The sequence below is a fragment of the Drosophila ficusphila genome, unplaced genomic scaffold (genome assembly GCF_018152265.1).
Source record: "Drosophila ficusphila isolate 14025-0441.05 unplaced genomic scaffold, ASM1815226v1 contig_791, whole genome shotgun sequence".
In the NCBI taxonomy this organism is placed as follows: Eukaryota; Metazoa; Arthropoda; class Insecta; order Diptera; family Drosophilidae; genus Drosophila; species Drosophila ficusphila.
The window spans coordinates 12,242,447-12,262,992 of record NW_025064737.1 but is presented as its reverse complement, the minus strand read 5'-3'; the positions used below and the strand labels follow the sequence as shown (position 1 = coordinate 12,262,992).

Sequence of the window (20,546 nt, the reverse complement as noted above, 5' to 3'; positions counted from 1 at the left end):
GCATTTGGTTATAAATGGGGAAATATCAAGGGCATAAGATATTAAAAAAATTTAATATTTAACATTTTAAATTGTATAATAAAATCATAAAAACAATAAAGGCTTTTACTTGGCCATGGTGGAAAATATATTTCCGTAACAAAAATGGAATATAATAATATTCTGTACTTGATTTGAATCTCTTTCCCTATTCACTTTTTTTTTATCAATGACGGTATATTTTTTTGTAAAAGGTTTTTTTTAGCGCCGAGTACGGTCACACTGTCAGCAGCGTCTCTTAAGCGGTCCCGGCTGTTTATTTTATTTCTTGACTCAAAAATATTAATTTACTATGTTTTACCACGTAAGTAACGTCATTTTAAAGTTTTGATAACAGCTGCTGACCCGGTTTGCTCGCAGATATCTCTGGAGCACGAGATCCTTCTGCATCCACGGTACTTTGGCCCTCAGTTGCTGGAGACCGTAAAGCAAAAACTCTATTCGGAGGTGGAAGGCACATGCACCGGAAAGTATGGATTCGTGATAGCCGTCACGACGATAGACCAGATCGGATCCGGTGTTATTCAACCGGGACAGGGATTTGTAGTGTACCCGGTGAAGTACAAAGCAATTGTCTTCCGGCCTTTTAAGGGCGAAGTTCTCGATGCGGTTGTCAAGCAAATCAACAAAGTGGGCATGTTTGCAGAGATCGGTCCGCTGTCCTGCTTCATTTCGCATCATGTGGGTGAAACAACATAACTTTATTGTCGGTATCATGTTCTAGCAAGTGTTTTCTCCTTTAGTCAATTCCCGCCGACATGCAATTCTGTCCAAATGGCAATCCTCCATGCTATAAAAGCAAAGATGAGGACGTGGTCATTTCTGGAGAGGATAAAATACGGCTTAAGATTGTGGGAACCCGAGTGGATGCCACAGGAATCGTAAGTTCCATCGTAATCCCAAGAATCGACAAATACTTAGCCTAATTTCTTTTAGTTTGCGATCGGCACCTTGATGGACGACTACTTGGGTTTGGTTTGCAACTAGAAACATGTGTTCTAAGTACAATTTAAATATATATATTAAACTTTAATGAAATGCATTTAGACAGTTAAACATCTATGTGTATATAGTAATAAACATGTATGTACTTTATAAGATTTGATTTCAATTAAAGGTACGTTACATTTGTAATTTAGTAGAGTGGTGGTGTGTGGTCTAGGATTTAGAGTAATGGATGGATATTAGGTAAACAATCGGCTCGATTTATACATAGGGCAAATTTAAAGTCATAATTACAGCTAAAGATCGTTATGATAAAGCACTTAAGTTAGGCGTACGACAAAAAGAAGTACTTAAAAAGCGGGTGCTATCTGCTACGATACGAAATGTTGCGATTGCAGATAGAAACCATTTAAGCAAGACGGGGCATTTTTTCTGGCTTTAATCGTTTCCATGTGCATTCGCAATTTTTTGTTTGAGATATTGGGTAAGCGGTTGATTGCCAATGATTTGGGAACTCTATACAAAGCGAGAGGAACCTCACAGATCCCACGAGAAAAGATGGTGCTTCACCAGCATGTCTCGAACTCCATCCTTGAGCGGTTGCGACTCCTTTCCACGCTTTGGAGGCAGCTCCCAGTCGGGATTTAAATTGAAGGCGAACTGAGAGAGAATGCGCAACTCGCATTTAATCTGCACCCAGCCGGGTGAATCGATGAAGCTCCACGAATGGTACCATTTTTGTACGACCTCTTGGCAGGCGCACAGCACCTCCAGCCAGAGATGTAGCACTTGTTCGTTGAGTCCCAGACAGATGAGAGAGCGCAGCTTAACGTCCATCTGGGCATGAGCATCGTCGTGCGTCTGATTGATGGCCTGGACACAGCGGTACAGAAGCTCCTCGGGCGTCAGCACCTTGCCATCCTCATCCAAACGGTAGGTTTTGCACAGCACCAGGCGGCTGTACACCGATTCAAAGTCCTTCTCCACCTCCCGGGTGGCAGCTTCCTCAATGTACAACCAGGGATGGATGGGACCACCCAGGAATGTGGGCCTCTTCATTCCGTGCTCCAAAAAGGCCTTAATGGCTGGCGCTAATGTGCCCCGTACTAGATCCGTCACGGTTTCTGAGATGGCATCGTCTCCCGCCGAAGTGTACAGCTTGCTCCGCTCGTCCAGCAGTTCTACGAACTTGGCCGGAAACCAGCCACGCAGGCCGTTAAGTTCACCCACCCAGCAGTGTTCGTCTTTCTGGCTGATGATCGTAATTATGTCGTTCCGCCGAAAGCCCAATTCATCATCATCATGCCGCTCAAAGTCGTGCAGAGCTTTGGCCCGTCGCTTCCGCGTTCTGGCGACGTTGATGAAGTTCTCATGATCCTTGGCATGCGATTCGGTGCTGTAGTTGGCAGTCAACTGAATGTGTCCGGCCAGCTTGGGTTCGATGGTGATGAAATGGCGACCCACTTTAAGAATAGCCTCCCTTAGGTCAACCAGAATCTCCGTTTGCCGTATGTTCTTGTTCTTTAGCTGATCCCCTTCGCTGGCGTCACCGCGAAAGAGAAAGGCCTCCAGGATTGACTTGCTCTTGCGCACCTGTCGCCGGGCAAGCTGTTGCTTGGGCAGATTAGGTGCTGCCTCAGGGTTACCGATCTGGTGGCCTTGATCCGCCATGAGATATGCCAAGTGGCGACGACGATGTGTGTCGATTACCGTCTGGCTAAGTGAGCCGCCCACCTCCAGGGCCTGGCGGAAGAGCACTTCGACGTCGGTCACCTCGCCGGGAATATCCGAAAGGGAATTAAAAATCTGTGCGGAGTTTTCCAAGTGTTTTAAATCCTGCTCCTTCACCTTAAGCATCCCGAGCGTCAACTGAAACAGCACGATGGAGCCCTCGTAGAAGAACCAGTCCCAGATACGCACAAGGATTTTCATATGAACCACGTTGGCGAAAAGGGTGAGAAACCAATGCAGCGTTATTAACGATAGCTCAATGTCGTGCTTCCGCAACGATTCGTCCACACTGCTCAGGTAATTGGCTATGAGCGTCTGCATCACACGCTGGTCTGCTTGAATTCCCAGTAGCGTTGAACTGTAGTAGGAAGCCGGCAGCAGGTCCTCCACTATGGTGGCCATCATCCAGAAGGCGTTCTCCTCCTCCATGAAGAGCAGCAGACAAGCCACGATTACTCCAGTGCCTTGGCAGTAGCCAATGTCCGGAAAAAGCCACGCGATGCCTCTCAAGATGCGGCGCAGACGAGGAATGCCCGTTCCGTTGGGGTTACTGAAGCAGGCATTCGTGGGCAGGATGCGTAGTAAGTCCTTCTCAATCTGCTTTGAAGTCATCAACTGATCATTGCTGGAAGCTAAACAAAACAAAGTATTAAAACGTATATTGATTTTTTTTTTTGAAGAGTCATATTACCTTTGACAATATCGTGGTAACTAGTCTCGCTCTTCTGTTTCTTGGCCAGTGCTCCAGACAATCGCATCCACATCTGGGCGCGCAGGGTGTGAGGGATACCCTGGCGAACCATATTTCGCAGCTTTTCGGTGCGTGGAAGCATCACATCCACATGCTCCCAGCTCAGCTCGGTGGCCTCCTTGTTGTGGGAGAATTCCAAGTGCGCGATCCACTGCAGGCGCTGTTGGGGATCCTCTACAAATGGAATGCTGAGCAGTTTATTGGAGCTTTGCTCCGGTCCGTCCTCCTCTTCCACCCGGAAGCCGAACTCGTCAAATCGGTACTCTGGCTGGTCGTTTGGGCCAGAGGCCAGCTCGGCGCCACCACCCAGCTTGGCGAGGATTTCTTGGGGCCACATTGAGGCTGTAAGTGCAGAGAATGGTCCCCCGGGATTCGGTCGTAGACCATCCGCTACACTCAGCTCCTCCATAATTGGTGGCAGCTCGCCCAAATCGTCTTCCGATCCCAGGTTCTGCAGTTTGCGCTGTTGGCAGTGACGAGGCGGAACGATAAATATTAATTACCATGATAAGCAATCTCTTCTGGCCAATTTGCCCTTACCGTATGCTCTTCGCGGCCCACGTAACCCTCGTGGTCCCGGCCAAAGATGCTCCTAGCCATGTCCATGGTGGGATTGGCTAGTGTTTCTATGTATCGAGCATTCAATAAAAGTGTCTCTCGAGTGGTTTTTGATTAAGTGTTTAACACAAATATTATTTTTCACTCTGCATTGTTTCCAATTGGCTACCGAACCTGATTTCACTCTCAGCTGTTCGATAGGCGATAGTGGGTGGAATCGATTTTTAGCCAAGACATCAAAGGCAGTGGTGTCGATAAAGGGCTCATAGGGGGTTTCCGGCCCCTTAACAGAAGTCACAGGGATGTGGCATAGATAATGAGCGTTATTATCAATTAATGTACACAAATTAAAGTTTTTAATTATATACTTTCTAAACAAAAGCACATTTGTTCAGTTTCGGTTTCTTAAGCAGAAACATTTTTCCTCCGCCTATGACCAGGGTTGGTAAAAACACTTGTTGAATGTACGGAGTTGGGCTAAACTATAATTATAAGATTGCTTTATTAAATTTTAATGTATTCAATGACATCTTTGCTAAAATGCAACAAATAATAATTCAAAAACATTTAAGCCAATCAACCGATAACTGATAACGGTGAAATCACAATCGATTCCCCCGCCCTCGCTTCACAGCTGGTTGGTGGAGATTGTTGGGTGGCTTTCGTTTATCCAACGAAATAAACAAAAAGCTACAAAAACAATGCAGATAAAGCCCATTATTACTTGTGAGTTTTAACATTTTTATTTTTAGTGCTCATACTTAATTCTTTTTTGTAGATTCCGGCTCGTGCCCCCTGTTTCGCTCGTTGGAGGCCCAGATCCTGAATGCCATCCCATTGGACACTTGCGAGTGGCGACGTAATTTTCAACGCCCCACAAAACATGTTCGCCTGGAGGCCCAAGCCCAACAATTCAACGTTGCTGCCCTGGAGAAGTACAAACAGCGCGACTGGAGCATTTTGGAGCACCCAATACTTCACATCTTTGTCACCGAATGCAATGTAAGTTGACTTCTAGTCAAGGTGGTGGTAATCACTCTATACAACTTTATTCCAGGACGTGGACACATACAAGGCCACTATCAGAGAGGAGATCGATAGCTGGCTTAAGTTATTAACTAGCTATGACATCTCAGACTGGATGATTTTGCTGGTGGAAACACTGGACATACGAAAGACTAAGAACTTTATGCCACGCACCACGGTGCTAGATAAAATACGCCTCGACTTTGGAAGTAAGAACGACGATCGCTGCATTTCCGTTCTGAACCCAGCCAAGTTCGAGCAAAAGTCGACGGAGTCCTTCCGCTGCCTGGTGCAGCGCATCCGTTTCCTAATGCTCACCAGCTACAACCGCAACATTGTCAAGTATGAGGAACTCATACGAAGCAAGCGTGAAAAGAGGAATGTTGATGGCTGGGACTTTCGGCAGTACTTTTTCATGCAGGAAGATCTGGCGCTGATCTTCGAAAAGCTGGAACTGCCCACTGAGGCGCTAATACAGTACGATGAACTGGACGCCATATTCTCGCAGTTAATTACGCACAATGGCCTTAACGAGAAGCAGCAGTGGCTAAACCATTTTCGACGGCCGTTGGACGCTTTCCATGGAATTTGTCTCACCCGGCGGGATAAGTTTGAGATGCGCAATAAGATCCGTGACGAGGGAGTCTCTCTGTTGGAGTTCCGCAATTATCTGTTCGAACGTCAGGCCTATTTGCTGCTCACCTGCAATGACATCCCGGAGATCGCAAAAAGACTGCTTAACTTCCTTTTTTCCACTCTGCGCGAGGTGGAGTTTATTAAGCTCGAGTACCAGGAGGGTGCACTCTGTTGCTGGGAGTTTGTCTGCGCTCTGGAGGTTCTGCAACTGTGCGAGCAGGCCATGGAACCCAACGAGGTTACCTGCTTCCAGCATTGCGCTCCCATTTGGAACTTGGCCAAGGACAAGCTCTACGAGCTGGGGAAGTTGTGTGGCCTTCTGCCCGGTTGTACGCCCACTTCAGAGCAGTTGCACATTGTGGTGCAGCTGTCGTCGGGAATTGGCGATGCCCCGCCGGAGCAAAATCAGTTTCTGCAGGCCACACCGCAACTTCGGGAGCGTTCTCCCAATCGCAAGCCCAAAAAATCGGCGACCGAACAGTTAAAGGAGGCTTTGGGCTCTAACCAGGCCTTCCAGAAACTCTACCTGGAACTGGCTGAATTGGCCATTAGTACGTACAAGCACGTGGCCCGCTTACGATCGGCTCGATTGGTCGGCTTGGATCTAGGCAAATTCTATTGTGCCCTCAATGAGCCACATAAGGCAGTTGGGTTCTTTACGGATCTTTTAAGGGAACTTAAGGCGGAGAACTGGCACACGCTTAGCTCCCAGACGCTTCTCGAGCTAGCCAACTGTTATCGCAAGATGGGCGACTCGATGGCCTACACCAAGACCTGCAGCTCAATATCGTGTTGCGCGGAACTGGAGACTCTGGTGCGAACATTTTATTTCGACGAGTTTCTCAAGTCGCTGAAAACCTTAAAAACAACTTTGTCGGCGCAGCCGTCCATGGAGAATGCCAACTTTTGTGTGCTGGAGGATCACTTTCGCGTTTTAGACATTGATGTCGTTAACCACAAGCCCATTATCCAGGATGATTTTATCCTAGTGCAGTTGAAAGTTGAGAGTCTCTATCCGCGTGGAATCGTGGCAGAAAGCATCAAGCTTTGCTATGAGCTCCAAGCAGCTTCTTTGGAACTGGCAATGGAGAATGTCTCTCTGACTGCTCCTCCGTCGGCGATAAAGACTAAGGAGACCACGTCGCGTTTGAAGGTTTCTCTGCAGCTGGTCTACAAACAGGATAATCGCCTGCACTCTGCCGCCGTGGCATGCGATTTGCCCAAGAGCAAGCAACCCGTGCGGCGCACTAGTAGTACTAAGCGAAAGCTTTCACCCAGTGTCCAGGCGGACTTTACCAACTTTGTGCAGGCGGAAAACATTGCCCTTCAGCCAGGCGTCAACTTGATCGAACTCAAAGCAAAGGCCACTCGAGTGGGCACCTGGCAGTTCAAACAGGCGGGTGGTCAAATCGATTTCGTTACGTGGCTCATCTTTTAATAATTTCCATGTGTATGTCTTTCAGCTCTGCATCAGTATGTCTAGTTTGGAGTTCTTGTCTGAACAACTGCCGTTTACACCACCCAGTTTTGAGATTAGCACCAAGCCGGCGAGTGCTTCGTTGGATTTTAAGACTCTGATAGCCGGCGTTGTGCAGCCCATCAGTTTGAATGTTTCCGGCGGCAGTTTCATATTTCCGCCTGATGCCAAAATCACTTTGCGCTGCTCCAAGAACTTGCGCATACGCCAGGCGAGGAACACGGAAGACGCAGTATCCTACAATGACGATGCATCCTTCGAGAGCATGCTTCAGGTGCCGCTGGTGCAGTTCAAATCGTTTGAGGAGCGAAGCATTCCATTGGAGGTGCTAACGGATATGCCTGGCCGAAAGGTGTCTAAGCACCATGAGCACCATATTGCACTCAGTTGCCCGTGGTCGCGCACTGAACTGCCAATACCTGTCGAGTTTCAACCAGCCATGGAGGCCACTTGCCGGCTGCACACGTGCGGAACACAGAAGTTTCTGCAGGTGATCATGAAGGGCCTGGATGCACATCTTCTGCTGCAAAATGCCCAAGTTAAGTGTGATGTACCTGGAGTGCAATTACTCGACCTGAATCCTGATCCCAATCAATCCATTGTAAGTGAACGGCGAAGTACTTAAATGTCAGCTAATTATTATTCAATTATTGTTCTGCAGGAAATCTACAAATCGCTAACTGTCACTTATCTTTATGAGATTCAAGTTGAACCTCTTAAAACCGAACACGAGCTGCCCGTTGTCAAAGTCCATTTTGTAATTAAATATGCTCCGTTGTCGCAACCGGAGGTTTGGAGAACCTATGGCTGCGCCTTCGATCTGGTGGACTACACAACGCTTTTCAAGCTGCAGGCGCAGCTGGAACCCAATGAGTTGTGCCGCTTGCGCACTGTGTGCAACATGAACCTGAAGATTACCAAGGTCCACGAGAATCCTTACACGGATCTCATGTACGAGGTACTCAATGATCAGAATTTGTGGGCCGTCTGCGGTCGTTCAGCGGGTAAGTTGGATTTTTTTCGCTTTTCTGCTTGTCTTTGCTTATGATTTAATTCTGATTTTTCTACACACGATTCACTTTTTAAGACATGGGTAAGTTCTCTGGTATAGGAAACACGTAGCACTAACTAGTTTTGCCTTTGCTCTTTATTGGAAACATTTAACACTACCCAAAATTTGCTTAACTTCCATGCTAAAACATATGTTATCTAATTTGTTGACTAAATATTCTCCCTAAAACCTTTTAGGTGTGGTGTCAATGAAGGAAGTGGAAAGCCATTCTATTTCCTTGGATGTAATGCCATTGAGCACTGGGTTTCTTCCAATGCCCAGCATTCGACTGTCCAAATATACAGCTGGAGGCAAGAGCAAGACCGATGGCCACTCAAAGGTGCACCCGTTTCCGCCAGGACAAGTCTACAACTCGACAAAAAGCATGCAAATCCATGTAATAGCAAGCGTAGCCGGGGATCAATGAGAAGCCAAATTGGATGTAAAGTAATTGCAATGTACTCGTAACATGTATGGCCTATGGTCAAGTATTATTAATTATTTATATCTCTACTATAAAGTAGTAAAAACTGAATTACAAAGTAGTAATCACTGAAAACGGATAAAACTAGTTTGCAGCGAGTTCTCTGGCCAGTTTGATCAGCTGTTTTTCCTCAACGCGGTAGTAATGCCAGCCCTCCTTGGCTGTCAAATCTATAGCCCCGAGGCTTTCGTAAAACTTTCGGGCTGGGTTCCATTCCAGGACATTGAACTCCAGACGCGGACATTGGAGTTGCACTGCGCGTGCTGAAACCTCCAGGAAGATTCGCTTGCCAGCGCCACGCTTTCGATGCTCTGGACAAACGTATATGTCCTCGACAAAAAAGTAGCGACCCTGCCAAGTGGAGTACGCCTTGTAGCAAATCGAGTAACCAATCGCCTGGCTGTTAAGGAAAATATAACAATCGGTCAATTTGCTTTCCAATGTAACCACATTTTCACTCACTTTGTTGCATTGTCGATTAGCACATAGACCTCACAGTATTCTTGGCCTCCAGTTAGCCCAGCATCCCTTTTAAGATCTTTAGAAAATGTTGTGTATATATATGTACTTAAAAGATGGGTATACAAAAACATATTTACTCACCCTCCTCTGTTAGCTGTGGACCATTGCTCATTTTCTCAAAGTCTGCCAGTTCCTGCGGATTAATATATAGGTTTTTTAAGTACATATTTCAAAAATCGCAAAGTTCATAAACCTGAATCATGGAGAGCACATCTTTAATATCTTCAGCTTGGGCACGCCGGAACGTGAACTCCTCGGGTTTCGACATAGTTTTGACGGGTGTGTGTTATGTTTTACTGATTATGGTCAAAATAGCTTATCAATTCGATTAAGTACCTCAAGATTATAGGGATGAGCGATACTTTCGTGAGTCGACAATCATAGTTTACAAATAAGAATGAATAAAATAATTAATACTGAATATATGTATATTAAAATATACAACTTATTTATTTTAGTTTTATGAAAATCATTATGTAACTTTACCTTTTGAAATTGTAACGATGATAATATTAAAAATAATGCGTTTACTGAAAGTATTGCATACTACAAACTACATTTTCCAACTCCTTACAATTATTTTTTAAATTGAATTGAGTATAGAAAGACCGCCAACAGAAATTACGGTGTGACCAGGCTATACTGCAATGTGTATATTTGGTAAGCAACTCCGTGGTCCCACCATTTTTTAATTGTTTTATTTTGTTTTTTTTGAGCGATTGCGTCGCGAAATGTATGTGGATAAGATCTGTCTGACCTGCCTGAGCTCAACGGGACCCTTTCTGTCCATTTATGACGGTGGGTCGGGCAGCTGCCTGGCGGACATGATCAGGGAGTTCACGAAAACAAAGGTAAGCAAGTAATCCGTATTTCCATGTTATCCCTTTGTAATCCCTTTGATTTTAAGCCCCGCCGTCATGATAATCTACCAGAGAAAGTGTGCCTGAGCTGCTTGAGTGAGATTAATCACTGCTACACCTTCAAGATCAAGTGCGAGAACTCGAGTCGCACCCTGCGACAATTGCTTCCGGATGCCCTGCCAGAGGAGCCCGACAACAAGGTGTCCCTTAGCAGTCCAGTGACCACGGCGGAACAGGCTGTACAGACCACCGAATGGGAGCCCAGCAAATCCACAGCCTCTGTACAAACGGATCCGGTGGCCACCACAGATGCCGAACAGAACACCAGCTTGGTCAAGTCTACAATTTCTGTGGACTTGGATTACGACGGCGAGGGAGAAGTTTTCGACTACGAACTGCCGGATGAGCACGTTGAGAAGACCACCAGCCTCATACTCCAAGTTCAAGGAAGCTTAAAGGACGAAAAAGAAGTGGTGTTTACTCAAACCAACGTAATTTACGAGGGCGATGAGCTTGAGCAACAGATCAGGGAGTGCAATCTGGCCATATTCGAGGGAGTTGAAAACGAAGCAGAGGTCATTACAGTACCCGCTCCACAGGTCACAACTAGGAAAAGTGCCGCCAAGCTCTTAACGCTGCAGCAGGAAGAAAAGAAGGAGAATCCTGAGGATCCTAAAAAGGAAAACGAGGATGTCGAAGAAGTACAACAGGACCAACCGGCAAAGAGAGCTTCTCGCCGACGGGCAGTAGTCAAGCAGGACGTACAGCCCTCGCCTTCGTCAGAAACAGCCTCCCCGTCCAAACAGGTTCGCTTGGGAACCAACCGCAAAACGTTGAATGGAACAACCACAGTGGCAGTGAACACGTCAAACACAACACCTGAGCTTAAGTACCACTGCGATCGGTGCAATGCGGGCTTTGCGTTGGAAAAATCCTTGATGATCCACAGGCGGCAGAAGGGTTGCATCAACCGCAACTTCAAGTGCGACGAGTGTGAAAAGGTCTTCGTGTCACCGGATCATTTGGCAGAGCACCAGGCTACCCATGGCGCTCACAACTGCCCGGAGTGTTCGATGCAATGTGATTCGAAGGAGCAGCTGAGCAAGCACATGGTACAGGGACACAAGCGGAATCTGCGCAATCAGTGCAATGTCTGCCAGAAGGGTGAGTATAATGCAAGCCTAAGTATTCGAAAAATCGGCTAACTGGCTCTAAATTTTTTAGTTTTCACCATGCTGTCCACGCTGCGTGACCACATGCGCATCCACACGGGTGAGAAACCCTTTGTCTGCAATATATGTGGGAAGAGCTTCACCCAGAACGCCAATCTGCGTCAGCACAAGCTGCGTCACTCAGAGACGAAGAGCTTTAAGTGCGAGTTGTGCCCGCACTCGTTTGTAACCAAGGCAGAACTTGCCTCGCACGCCCGCACGCATACGGGCGACAAGCCCTTCGAATGTGAGGTGTGCCTTGCCAGGTTCACCACCAGCTGCTCGCTAGCGAAGCACAAACGGAAGCACACTGGAGAGCGGCCTTACGCCTGCGACCTGTGCCCAATGAGATTCACCGCCCTAAATGTACTGAAGAACCACCGAAGGACTCACACAGGGGAGCGGCCCTACGTCTGTCCTTTCTGCTCCAAGACCTTTACGCAACGCGGTGACTGCCAAATGCACCAGCGCACCCACCAAGGCGACCGTATTTACATCTGTCCCGTGTGTAGCGAGGAGTTCAAGTCCATGCCCGATATGCGTACCCATTTGGCCGGCCACGAGCAGCACGACAAGCGCCTGGTGCACTTCACTTTTCTCAGCAACAAAGAAAACGGAAGCGGAGCGCTCGAGGAGGACCTTAATGAAATGGCCGAGTCAGCGCTAATGCTCTAAGTTGTTGGTGTGTGCAAACATCGTAGTTTTAACTTCTGTATTGGGAACGTGAACGTTTCCACCCACAGACCTTTACAGATGGGTTCGGTTCGAAAGGAAATCAAAAACATGAACATGTCTTAATGTCGGGTACGTTTGCACAACCCATTTCAACCAAAGCAGCACCTGAATAATGATAAAACACTCAAACACGTGTACTTCACATTTCCGTCTACACTTCCCCTTGGGAACACAGTTTATGACAAAATTCACAACTTTAGAACATCTTTAGTCTTAACTTAGTCGCTAGGTCGTAGATAAAAATAAAAGCTTAATGGTACATTGCATCATCTTCTCATTACTAGTAGAACTGGCCGTACTGCGCCGCCGGTTGCATGCCCGCCGACGTAGAGGCGATGACGGCGACTGAGGCTGCGACGGAGGACTCGGGCAGGAGCAGGACGGCGGCGGCAGGCGGACCACTTGTCACGGGTGGATCGCCCTGGAACCAGTTGACCAACTCGTGGTGCGCACTTTGAACACACTTGCGCTGGTCAGCGATCAGGTTCTCTGAGTATTTCACGTGGTTGGCATAAGCATCTTTCTCGTGCTGCACATCCTTGGACATGCGATGCAGGTCCTTGAGTATTGCCGATCCCCACAGCTGAACATGGATGTCCGGTATCTTACTGGCCAATTGCATGGCCGGCGTCACCATGTTCATGCTTTCCTTTGAGTTTCCAATGCTAAGAAAAACGTGAGAGAGTAAAACCAGCGAGCAGCTGGTCAGTCGGTTAAGGTCCTCAGCATTGGCCATTTTAAGGGTTTCGCGCAGAAAGCGTCTGTAAAGGAATCGATGGTTTAACACGTCTCCTAAAAAGATTTGTTTGAGTCAACTTACTTGGCTTCGTGAAAGCTGTTTTTATGGAAAGCGTGTAGGCCCTGGACGTAGTAGAAACCTCCCATTAGCGCTTGACTGCTATACGTGTGCGTGTTTTCCGTTGACACTGCGTCCAGAATCTGCTTGAGGTCTGCTTCCCGCTTGGTGCGTAGAAAGATGATTGCTAGGTTGAGGTTGGCGAAAAGCTTCAGATCCCGCTCGGTGGTCTCGCTCACGCAGACGAGAAATTGGCGCTCGGCATGCTCGAAGAAGCTGGTGGACATGGCGTACAGGCCAATAAGACAGTGGAGCTGGGCCGAGTGACGGCGCAGGAGGCTGCGTTGCGGAGCCGCGATGCAAACGTCCCTCGCAGCGGCTATTTCCCGAATGGCCAGTTCCCGGTTGCCCATCACCATGCGACACATTACAATGTGCTCAAGCAGGATCACCTTGAAAACGGAGAGAATCGGCTTGTCCTCCTGCTGCTTGAGTTTTTCGATCTGGGTGAGCGCCTTTTCAGTATACTTTTGAGCCTTGTCCATGTAACCCGCCATCATAGAGTGTGAAACGGTCACTAGGTACACGAGGACATAGAGCTGCTCCTTGGGCAGCCAGACGAACATCTCCAGCTGATTTGCCCCGAAAATCGCCTCGTCCGAGGGCCAATTTGGCGCCATTATTGTTTGAATGGACATTTGTAGTTGCTTCAGACTGGGCTTCACAGTCTTTACCTGGCCCAAGGCCAGATAGTAGCACACCTGCAGGACGAGGAAGAAAACCTTGAGGTACTCCTTCTGATGTGGGTTGGGTATGTTGTTGTCGATAATCTGGCCGGCGGAGTTGAGTAGGGCAAGCACATCGTTCGTTTTGCGCTCGATCATAAGGATCATGGCGCGCGAGAGCAGGAACAGCACTTTCAGGTACGTGGCGCTCGCCTCGTCGGCACTCTCGGCGCCCACGGCTAGCAGGTCGGAGGCCAGCGAGTACTCGCGATCGCTAGCATGGATCTGGGCCAGTTGGAGCAGCAGCTTGCAGTGCCAGTATACGTTGTGCTGCGACAGTTCCACGGCGCGCCTCAGCATCGCCTTTGCCTGGTGCGAGTTCATGTCTGTTTGCAGATGCAGTTGAGCTAGCAGCGATGCTGTGTCGAACTTGACGTCGAAGTTGGCCAGTGGCTCTGATATACTCCACGCCTTCTCCAGGTGCTGGCGCGCCAGATCGATGTTCTTCGTGTACGCCATCAGGATTTGGCCCATTTGCAAATGCGTTCGCGCTTCAACTTTCGAGGGCGGCATAAATGTAAAGAGCGCTTGAAGGCATTGAATGCATTTCTTGATGTTCGGCGGTTGCGAGGTGCGAAAATACTCCGCCAAGCCAAGTAGCGATATGTAACAGGCATCTTGGGATGCCGCCGCCGATGTGCTGGTCGATGCGCTCATTTCGGACAGCAAATTCGGTTTGTTTATCTCGTAATTTTGTTGTCAATTCGCGACTGTGCTGTGGCTGTTAGTGTTGGTAAGTGGTGGCGCTAGCGGTGAAACTAGCATTAGAGGTTATCGGTTATCGGACTGCGGTCACGGTTTTGTGAAAAGTTGTGATCATTGGCATATAGGCATATAGTAAAGCTTCTTCTAAGGTAATTACTTTAAATTAAAAAAACCTATATGTCGCCTACAATTGTTCTTTTGCTTTACTTTTCAGGGTTTATGATTTTTTGCAAATTATCCTTGTTAATCACCAAGTGATCTTAGGATAGAAAAGGATTAAAAAAATTCTAGAAAATAATTTGTATTGTTATAAAAAAAACAGACCTAATTCGCTTTTAAATAATAAAAAAAATATTTAAAGAAAAAATGCGTTTGTGATTATTGAAATTTATTAGATTAATTAAAAGAGCGAAAATATATGCTGAGGATTGGTGAGACCATCAGTGTGCAACCTTATCGCTTTGGAAACCGAGCTTGGAAGTTTATTGTTCCTAAAGATTTAGTTCAAGAGTAGAATCGCAAGTAATTGGACGTATTAAGTTTTTGAGGAACACAATTTTTCTGCATCTCTTTTGAAGGTATTGCTTACATTATTTAAGATCTTAAATCTTTTTAGGTCTATGCTCTTTTATCGATTTGAATATAACGTTAATAACAAAAGCTTTGTTGAAAAAAATCACTTAATACACACAAACACATGTTTTCTTTTAAATTTTCTTATCATTTTAAATAACATGTAATATTTTGTATTTGTATATATTTGTAAGATTAAAACAAACTTATTTCCATAAAATTTAAAAATATTCTTATCTTATATTTGTCATCCGAATAATGTTTACGTGCCGCCTTATTAATTTACAAGATTACCAAAGCGGAATCATAAACACTACATATATTTCTTTTCGATAACGTGATTCATAATAAGCAGAAGTATTTCTTAAAATAATTTAATAAGTGGTTTTTATTATCGTCTATCCCCGGAGCTTGTAGCTTCAGCTACATACACATATTCAATTTTGATAACGTGGTTCATATAAAAATGATTCATTTTATAAAAAATTTATATTGCTTGCCTAAAATTATTTTTTCTAAAAATTCTAGATACAGTCCAGAAATGCGTGCGATTAGCTTTGTCCTTTTGGGACTATTCCCAGTGATGGCTTTCGCCGGCTTCGAAAATCCCGACTCAAATCTTCTTAACGGCTTTTCAAGGATATTCGAGGGAGAAAAGAACTTTTCAATTTCCATGTTGAAACAAGTCCGCAGACACCAACCAAACGGCAACCTCTTCTTCTCCCCATTCAGCACCTACAACGCCCTCCTCCTGGCCTATTTTGGATCCTCAGGAGTAACGGAAAAACAGCTGTACAATGGACTAAACCTTAAGTGGAGCTCCTCTAAAGAGGCGGTGCGGTCTGCATATAGAATGGAAAAAGTGCAATCTAGCATACGATGGCGCCAAAGTCCACTGACGCTCTCCTCTGCGAACCGCATCTTCGTGGACGAATCTGTTAAAGTGCAAAGTAACTTCCAGAACCGCCTTTACGATGAAATTAAGAAGATGGACTTCAGGTACCAACCGGAAAAGGCACTGAGGGAAATCAATGACTGGATCGCCAACAAGACGTACAACCAGATCCAAGACATGCTCAATTCTGATGAAATTAATGATAGAACCCTGATGATCTTGGCCAACGCCGCCTATTTGAAGGGTGATTGGATTAGCCAGTTCGATGAGCAGCGCACCTCGCAGAAGCCATTTTACATGTCATCCCGTGCACAAGAACCGGTGCCCATGATGCAACAGAAGGGCACATTCAAAATCAACTACAACGAAGAATTGCAAGTTCAATTTCTCGATATGCCCTACCGCACCGTTTTTAAATCGCAAGAAACGCCATTTTCTACTCCTGGGGAACAATCCGATGTTTCGATGCTGCTTCTTCTGCCCACCTCCTCTGACGTTTCCCTAAATACTGTTATTTCCAAGCTGGACCCTGGCACCCTGGAAAAATTGATCGAGACTGCGATGGCGCGCGAGGTCGAATTGTCAATGCCCAAGTTCGAGTTCGAGCAACGAATGGAATTGACTCCGGTAAGATTAATACATGGGTACATACACAGAAGACCATCCTAATCGCTATTACCTTCCTTAGATCCTTGGAAATATGGGCATTACCAATCTGTTTACCAACAGTGCCACCTTCGAGGACCTAACCTCCCAGCGCATTTCCATCGATGAAGCCCAGCACTTGGCCAAGATTAAGGTGGACGAAAAGGGAAGCACTGCGGCGGCGGCCACTATTCTTTTCGTCAGTCGATCGGCTAGACCTGCGGATCCCTCGCAGTTTAATTGCGACCATCCGTTTTTGTTCCTTATCTACGATCACAAAGTCAAATCTATCCTTTTCACCGGCGTCTACAGCGATCCTAAATCCATGAAGTACTAAAAACAGCTTTATCTTTTTTCCCGTTTAACGCGATTTATTAAAGTGTTAAATATTTTATTTGAATTTATTTCTTTTAAATTAAACATTTTCGATATAATAAAAATTTTTTTAATGGTAGTTACATTATTTATCACTTTTTAATCCATTTAAGGACACCTGCTAAACCAACCCACTTTACCATTTGTTAAGGTGACCGTTTAGTGGTTTCGATCACCTGTTGCCGATCTCCGGTTATCGATATCAAACCTGAGCTTGGCGTTATTAAGTCCCCTGTTGCAGTAGAGCATCGATTCAGTTAATAGTTAAAGCCGGAGACGAGCAAGCGGTCCAAGTTTTAATACGATTTTGGTGTCAATCAAAGCCTACACTTAAATAAGGTATTTCCCATCATTGATATAAGTGCTTGTCAAGTGTTTGTCCCAGTTTTAATAGGCCTTTCACGGAACGTAGCCCATTTCAGTAATACTAGTCAATTTTTGTAATACTAATCTGCATATCGGTGTGTAAATGTAAACGGTTGCATATATGTACGCAATAACATATGCATGTGATTTTTATATTTGACTCACGCAAATGAGGCAGTAAATTGTGCTATTTTGAGTTATCAACGTTTGCAATAAAGTTTAAAATTTTCCTTGAACTTCAACAAAAATAAATAAATTTAAAATTTTAAAGAGAGCAAATAATTATAAGTAATAAAGATCAAGTTCACTTCAAGATTACGCAAAAAAATAGATTATTTTAATGATATAATTAAAAATAAGGGAAAAACCCATATACATATAAAAATTGCTGAGTTTGTGTATAATCCGGTTACTTCTTCTCAGAATTTCGTATAGGTTAATAAATATAATTTAATGGTATTAAAATTGTACTTATACTCTTAGATAGGAATAGATTATTTTTGCAAAAAGTCACTTCTAATGAATTGCGAGGCTAATTAAGCCAAGTTCAATGCAGCTTAAATTTGTCAGACATGTCCGCCACCTATCAGTTCAAACTGGTTGTTCAATATTTTTGGATTCTCCCAAAACTCAAGAGCGGCCCGAAAAAAAGCCGCGCATGCGCAAATCCCAAGCGTTACGTCTGCGAGGCACAAAACTAAGAGTAACAACAACTGAAGGCAATTACAAAATCGCCAATACAGGGTCAACAATGAGCATACGCGCTTAAATACGAAACGCCAACAATGTGTCCCGTTTATGAATCATATACTATACGTCGACTACCGGTGGGATCTGCAACCGGTTATCGGTTAATTTAGGGTTTTTTTTATTTTTACACAAAGCGCTTTTCATTGCTGCGGCTGCAGTCACGCAACCGCGGACTTCGTCATCGCTCAGCTGGTGAAAAACTGGAGCTGGAGCTATAGCCAAAAGCCAAAATAAAGCTCCCGATCCGTGGACGCTCTTTCATGCTTCACTGCATATGGGTTCATTATGTTCGGATTGCGAATTTCGAGTGCAGAGCGACGGAAACTTTCACTTTTTTATGTCGTGGCTGCAAAGATGTTGCAACTGTCCCCCAAAGAAAACAAGCGAATTGATCAAGTGGAAAAGCTTTGCGGGGATTCAGCCGAAAGCGTTTTAACAAGCATCGTTGCTCAGGAGAAGATTAAATTTGATTTTTGAAATCTTTGTTGATATTTAAAACAAGGTCATTTGACTCAATACAAATTCCAGATAAGGAACCAAGATGATTCAGAAAACTTTTTGAATTACTGGAAATATTTATTTTCTCCATTGCGTTTTGACAACCAGTACACTTTAATGTGTTAGTCGGGTAATCAGTGGAATAGTTTACTGACAAAAGCCGCCTCCTCATTAAGTACAATTCGTATTTCTAATTTAACTGCTACCTTAATTAGTCCGGGTTTTGCCTAGATGTCATACTTTTGTCATTAAGCATTTTTTTTTTTTAAATTTCTTCTTCATGCCTCAATTGATGAGTTAACCATTTATAAAAGAAGCCACAATTTCGGAATTATTGCAGGATTCGATGCCAGTCACGTCTTGGCTCAGTCCGTAGATACATACAGTGTCTCAACATTTAAAAATCAAACATTTAAAAGTACAAGGTCGGCGGGCCAGACACTTTGTAGCTACCTGACTGAAGTTTATTACCAGTAAATAAATATTAAATGCCAAAGTTATTACATGTTGTATGCATTAATAAAATTATTGATTTTCTTTTTTCTTTTTCTTTTTTCAGCTGGTTTTTACACGATGCATATTCTTAGTATATCCCTGATGGTGGTCCTGCCTGCCATCGCTTTGGCAGGATTATGTGATGTAGAGCCCAATGCGAATTTGTTGGACCAACGGCTCAACCTCTACAAGGGAGAGCAGAACTTCGCGGTGTCCATGCTGGATGCGATACGCAAGAGCACTCCCAACGAGAACGTTTTCTTCTCGCCGTACAGCACCTACCATGCCCTGCTCCTCGCCTACTTCAGTTCCTCGGGCGAGACAGAGAAGGAGCTGGCCGAGGTGCTCCATCTGGACTGGGCCGACTCAAAGGAGACGGTTCGCAGTGCCTACATCCTGGAGAAGAAGAACCGCCAGAAGCGACAGAGCAGTATGCCACTGGAGTTCTCCTCCGCGGATTGCATATTCTTCGCCAAGGACTTGCCACTGACCAGCTGTGCTGAGACCCGTTTGGCTGAGGAAGTTAAGCCGATCGACTTCAAGAACCAAGCTGAGAAGGCGCGTAAAGAAATCAACGATTGGATTGCCAACAATACCTATGGCCAAATCCGCGACATGCTTGGTAGTGATGATATCAGTACTCACACTCGATTGGTCCTGGCCAATGCGGCCTACTTGAAGGGTCAGTGGCTGAGTCAGTTCAAGAAGGAGAAAACCGTTCCGATGCCCTTCTACACTTCGCCCTCGAACTTCTCGCTGGTGTCCATGATGCAGCAGAAGGGAGCCTTCCTGCTGAACGTGGATGAGCAGCTGCGCGCCCATGTCCTTCAGATGCCCTACCGCACTGTCTTTGAGTCGGAGGAGAAGCCCGACAGCCTGCCCGATGAGAACTCGGACATCTCGATGGTGCTCATCCTGCCGCCCTTCAACAGCAACTCCCTGGAGGATGTGCTATCCCGACTAAACGCCGAAAGCCTGGAGGATTCTCTCAGGCAGGCCATGCCACGCGAAATCGAAGTCTCTCTGCCCAAGTTTGAGTTTGAACAGCGATTGGAACTGAACCCAGTAAGTACAATAATGATCTTAACGAATTCATATCAATTATTTTGAACCGTTTGTTTTCAATAGATCCTTGCCAAAATGGGAATCAAAAAAATGTTCGACGAGACCACTGCCACCTTCGATGATCTCACCTCGGAGGCAATTTCCATCGGTGACTCCCGGCACGTGGCCAAGATCAAGGTCGACGAGGAGGGAAGCACAGCTGCGGCGGCCACAGCTCTCTTCACCTACCGATCGGCCCGACCCGTGGAACCCGCCAAGTTCGAGTGCAACCATCCGTTCCTGTTCGTCATTTACGATCGCACCTCCAAATCAATTCTGTTTACGGGTATCTATCGCGATCCGAGCACGGTGAAACAATAGATGAGGCAGCTTCCGGGTGCATTTCAATTATCCTAACCAAATTTTGTTTTGACTCAGAATTACCATGTAAGCATTTTGACTTGCACAGACGATAATAAATTATTTTAACCTATATTCAAAGAGCCGTATTCATTATTTCTCTCCGGACTCGAAGACTCATTCAATCGATATAAGGCAGAAACAAGTTAAGACAAGTTTACATTTCCCATTAA

General features: G+C 45.5%; 8 protein-coding genes across 9 annotated transcripts; 5 read left to right on the top strand and 3 right to left on the bottom strand.

Annotated features, from left to right (window-relative positions):
* The first annotated feature begins 250 nt into the window (after positions 1-250).
* Positions 251-1,173, top strand: LOC108098943 (DNA-directed RNA polymerase II subunit RPB7). Its single transcript, XM_017202150.1, has 4 exons — positions 251-343; positions 400-720; positions 783-920; positions 976-1,173. The coding sequence occupies exons 1-4, from the start codon at positions 332-334 to the stop codon at positions 1,024-1,026; spliced, it is 522 nt and encodes a 173-aa protein (XP_017057639.1). The 5' UTR covers positions 251-331; the 3' UTR covers positions 1,027-1,173.
* LOC108098942 (small G protein signaling modulator 3 homolog) lies at positions 1,043-4,215 on the bottom strand. Its single transcript, XM_017202149.2, has 3 exons — positions 4,007-4,215; positions 3,407-3,929; positions 1,043-3,347 (listed from the first exon to the last, which is right to left on the bottom strand). The coding sequence occupies exons 1-3, from the start codon at positions 4,070-4,072 to the stop codon at positions 1,522-1,524; spliced, it is 2,415 nt and encodes an 804-aa protein (XP_017057638.1). The 5' UTR covers positions 4,073-4,215; the 3' UTR covers positions 1,043-1,521.
* Positions 4,216-4,657: 442 nt separating this feature from the next.
* On the top strand, positions 4,658-8,746 carry LOC108098945 (trafficking protein particle complex subunit 10). 2 transcript variants are annotated; one of them, XM_017202151.1, is made up of 7 exons: positions 4,658-4,750; positions 4,803-5,026; positions 5,082-7,082; positions 7,150-7,764; positions 7,825-8,167; positions 8,251-8,256; positions 8,412-8,746. In XM_017202151.1, the coding sequence occupies exons 1-7, from the start codon at positions 4,726-4,728 to the stop codon at positions 8,639-8,641; spliced, it is 3,444 nt and encodes a 1,147-aa protein (XP_017057640.1). In that variant the 5' UTR covers positions 4,658-4,725; the 3' UTR covers positions 8,642-8,746. The 2 variants fall into 2 exon arrangements, with proteins under 2 accessions (XP_017057640.1, XP_017057641.1); XM_017202152.1 differs by lacking the exon at positions 8,251-8,256.
* LOC108098946 (thialysine N-epsilon-acetyltransferase) lies at positions 8,658-9,567 on the bottom strand. Its single transcript, XM_017202153.2, has 4 exons — positions 9,414-9,567; positions 9,302-9,353; positions 9,161-9,236; positions 8,658-9,098 (listed from the first exon to the last, which is right to left on the bottom strand). The coding sequence occupies exons 1-4, from the start codon at positions 9,486-9,488 to the stop codon at positions 8,783-8,785; spliced, it is 519 nt and encodes a 172-aa protein (XP_017057642.1). The 5' UTR covers positions 9,489-9,567; the 3' UTR covers positions 8,658-8,782.
* Positions 9,568-9,877: 310 nt separating this feature from the next.
* LOC108098951 (zinc finger protein 570) lies at positions 9,878-12,285 on the top strand. The gene is made up of 3 exons (XM_017202159.2): positions 9,878-10,071; positions 10,128-11,244; positions 11,305-12,285. The coding sequence occupies exons 1-3, from the start codon at positions 9,952-9,954 to the stop codon at positions 11,964-11,966; spliced, it is 1,899 nt and encodes a 632-aa protein (XP_017057648.1). The 5' UTR covers positions 9,878-9,951; the 3' UTR covers positions 11,967-12,285.
* On the bottom strand, positions 12,165-14,342 carry LOC108098950 (MAU2 chromatid cohesion factor homolog). Its single transcript, XM_017202158.1, has 2 exons — positions 12,847-14,342; positions 12,165-12,787 (listed from the first exon to the last, which is right to left on the bottom strand). The coding sequence occupies exons 1-2, from the start codon at positions 14,262-14,264 to the stop codon at positions 12,307-12,309; spliced, it is 1,899 nt and encodes a 632-aa protein (XP_017057647.1). The 5' UTR covers positions 14,265-14,342; the 3' UTR covers positions 12,165-12,306.
* A 444-nt stretch (positions 14,343-14,786) lies between these two features.
* On the top strand, positions 14,787-16,825 carry LOC108098909 (serine protease inhibitor 88Ea). The gene is made up of 3 exons (XM_017202107.1): positions 14,787-14,890; positions 15,414-16,407; positions 16,469-16,825. Exons 2-3 carry the CDS (start codon positions 15,427-15,429, stop codon positions 16,760-16,762), a joined length of 1,275 nt encoding a protein of 424 aa, XP_017057596.1. The 5' UTR covers positions 14,787-14,890; positions 15,414-15,426; the 3' UTR covers positions 16,763-16,825.
* A 203-nt stretch (positions 16,826-17,028) lies between these two features.
* Positions 17,029-20,448, top strand: LOC108098908 (serine protease inhibitor 88Ea). The gene is made up of 3 exons (XM_017202106.2): positions 17,029-17,139; positions 18,974-19,974; positions 20,038-20,448. The coding sequence occupies exons 2-3, from the start codon at positions 18,988-18,990 to the stop codon at positions 20,332-20,334; spliced, it is 1,284 nt and encodes a 427-aa protein (XP_017057595.1). The 5' UTR covers positions 17,029-17,139; positions 18,974-18,987; the 3' UTR covers positions 20,335-20,448.
* The last annotated feature ends 98 nt before the right edge of the window (positions 20,449-20,546 follow it).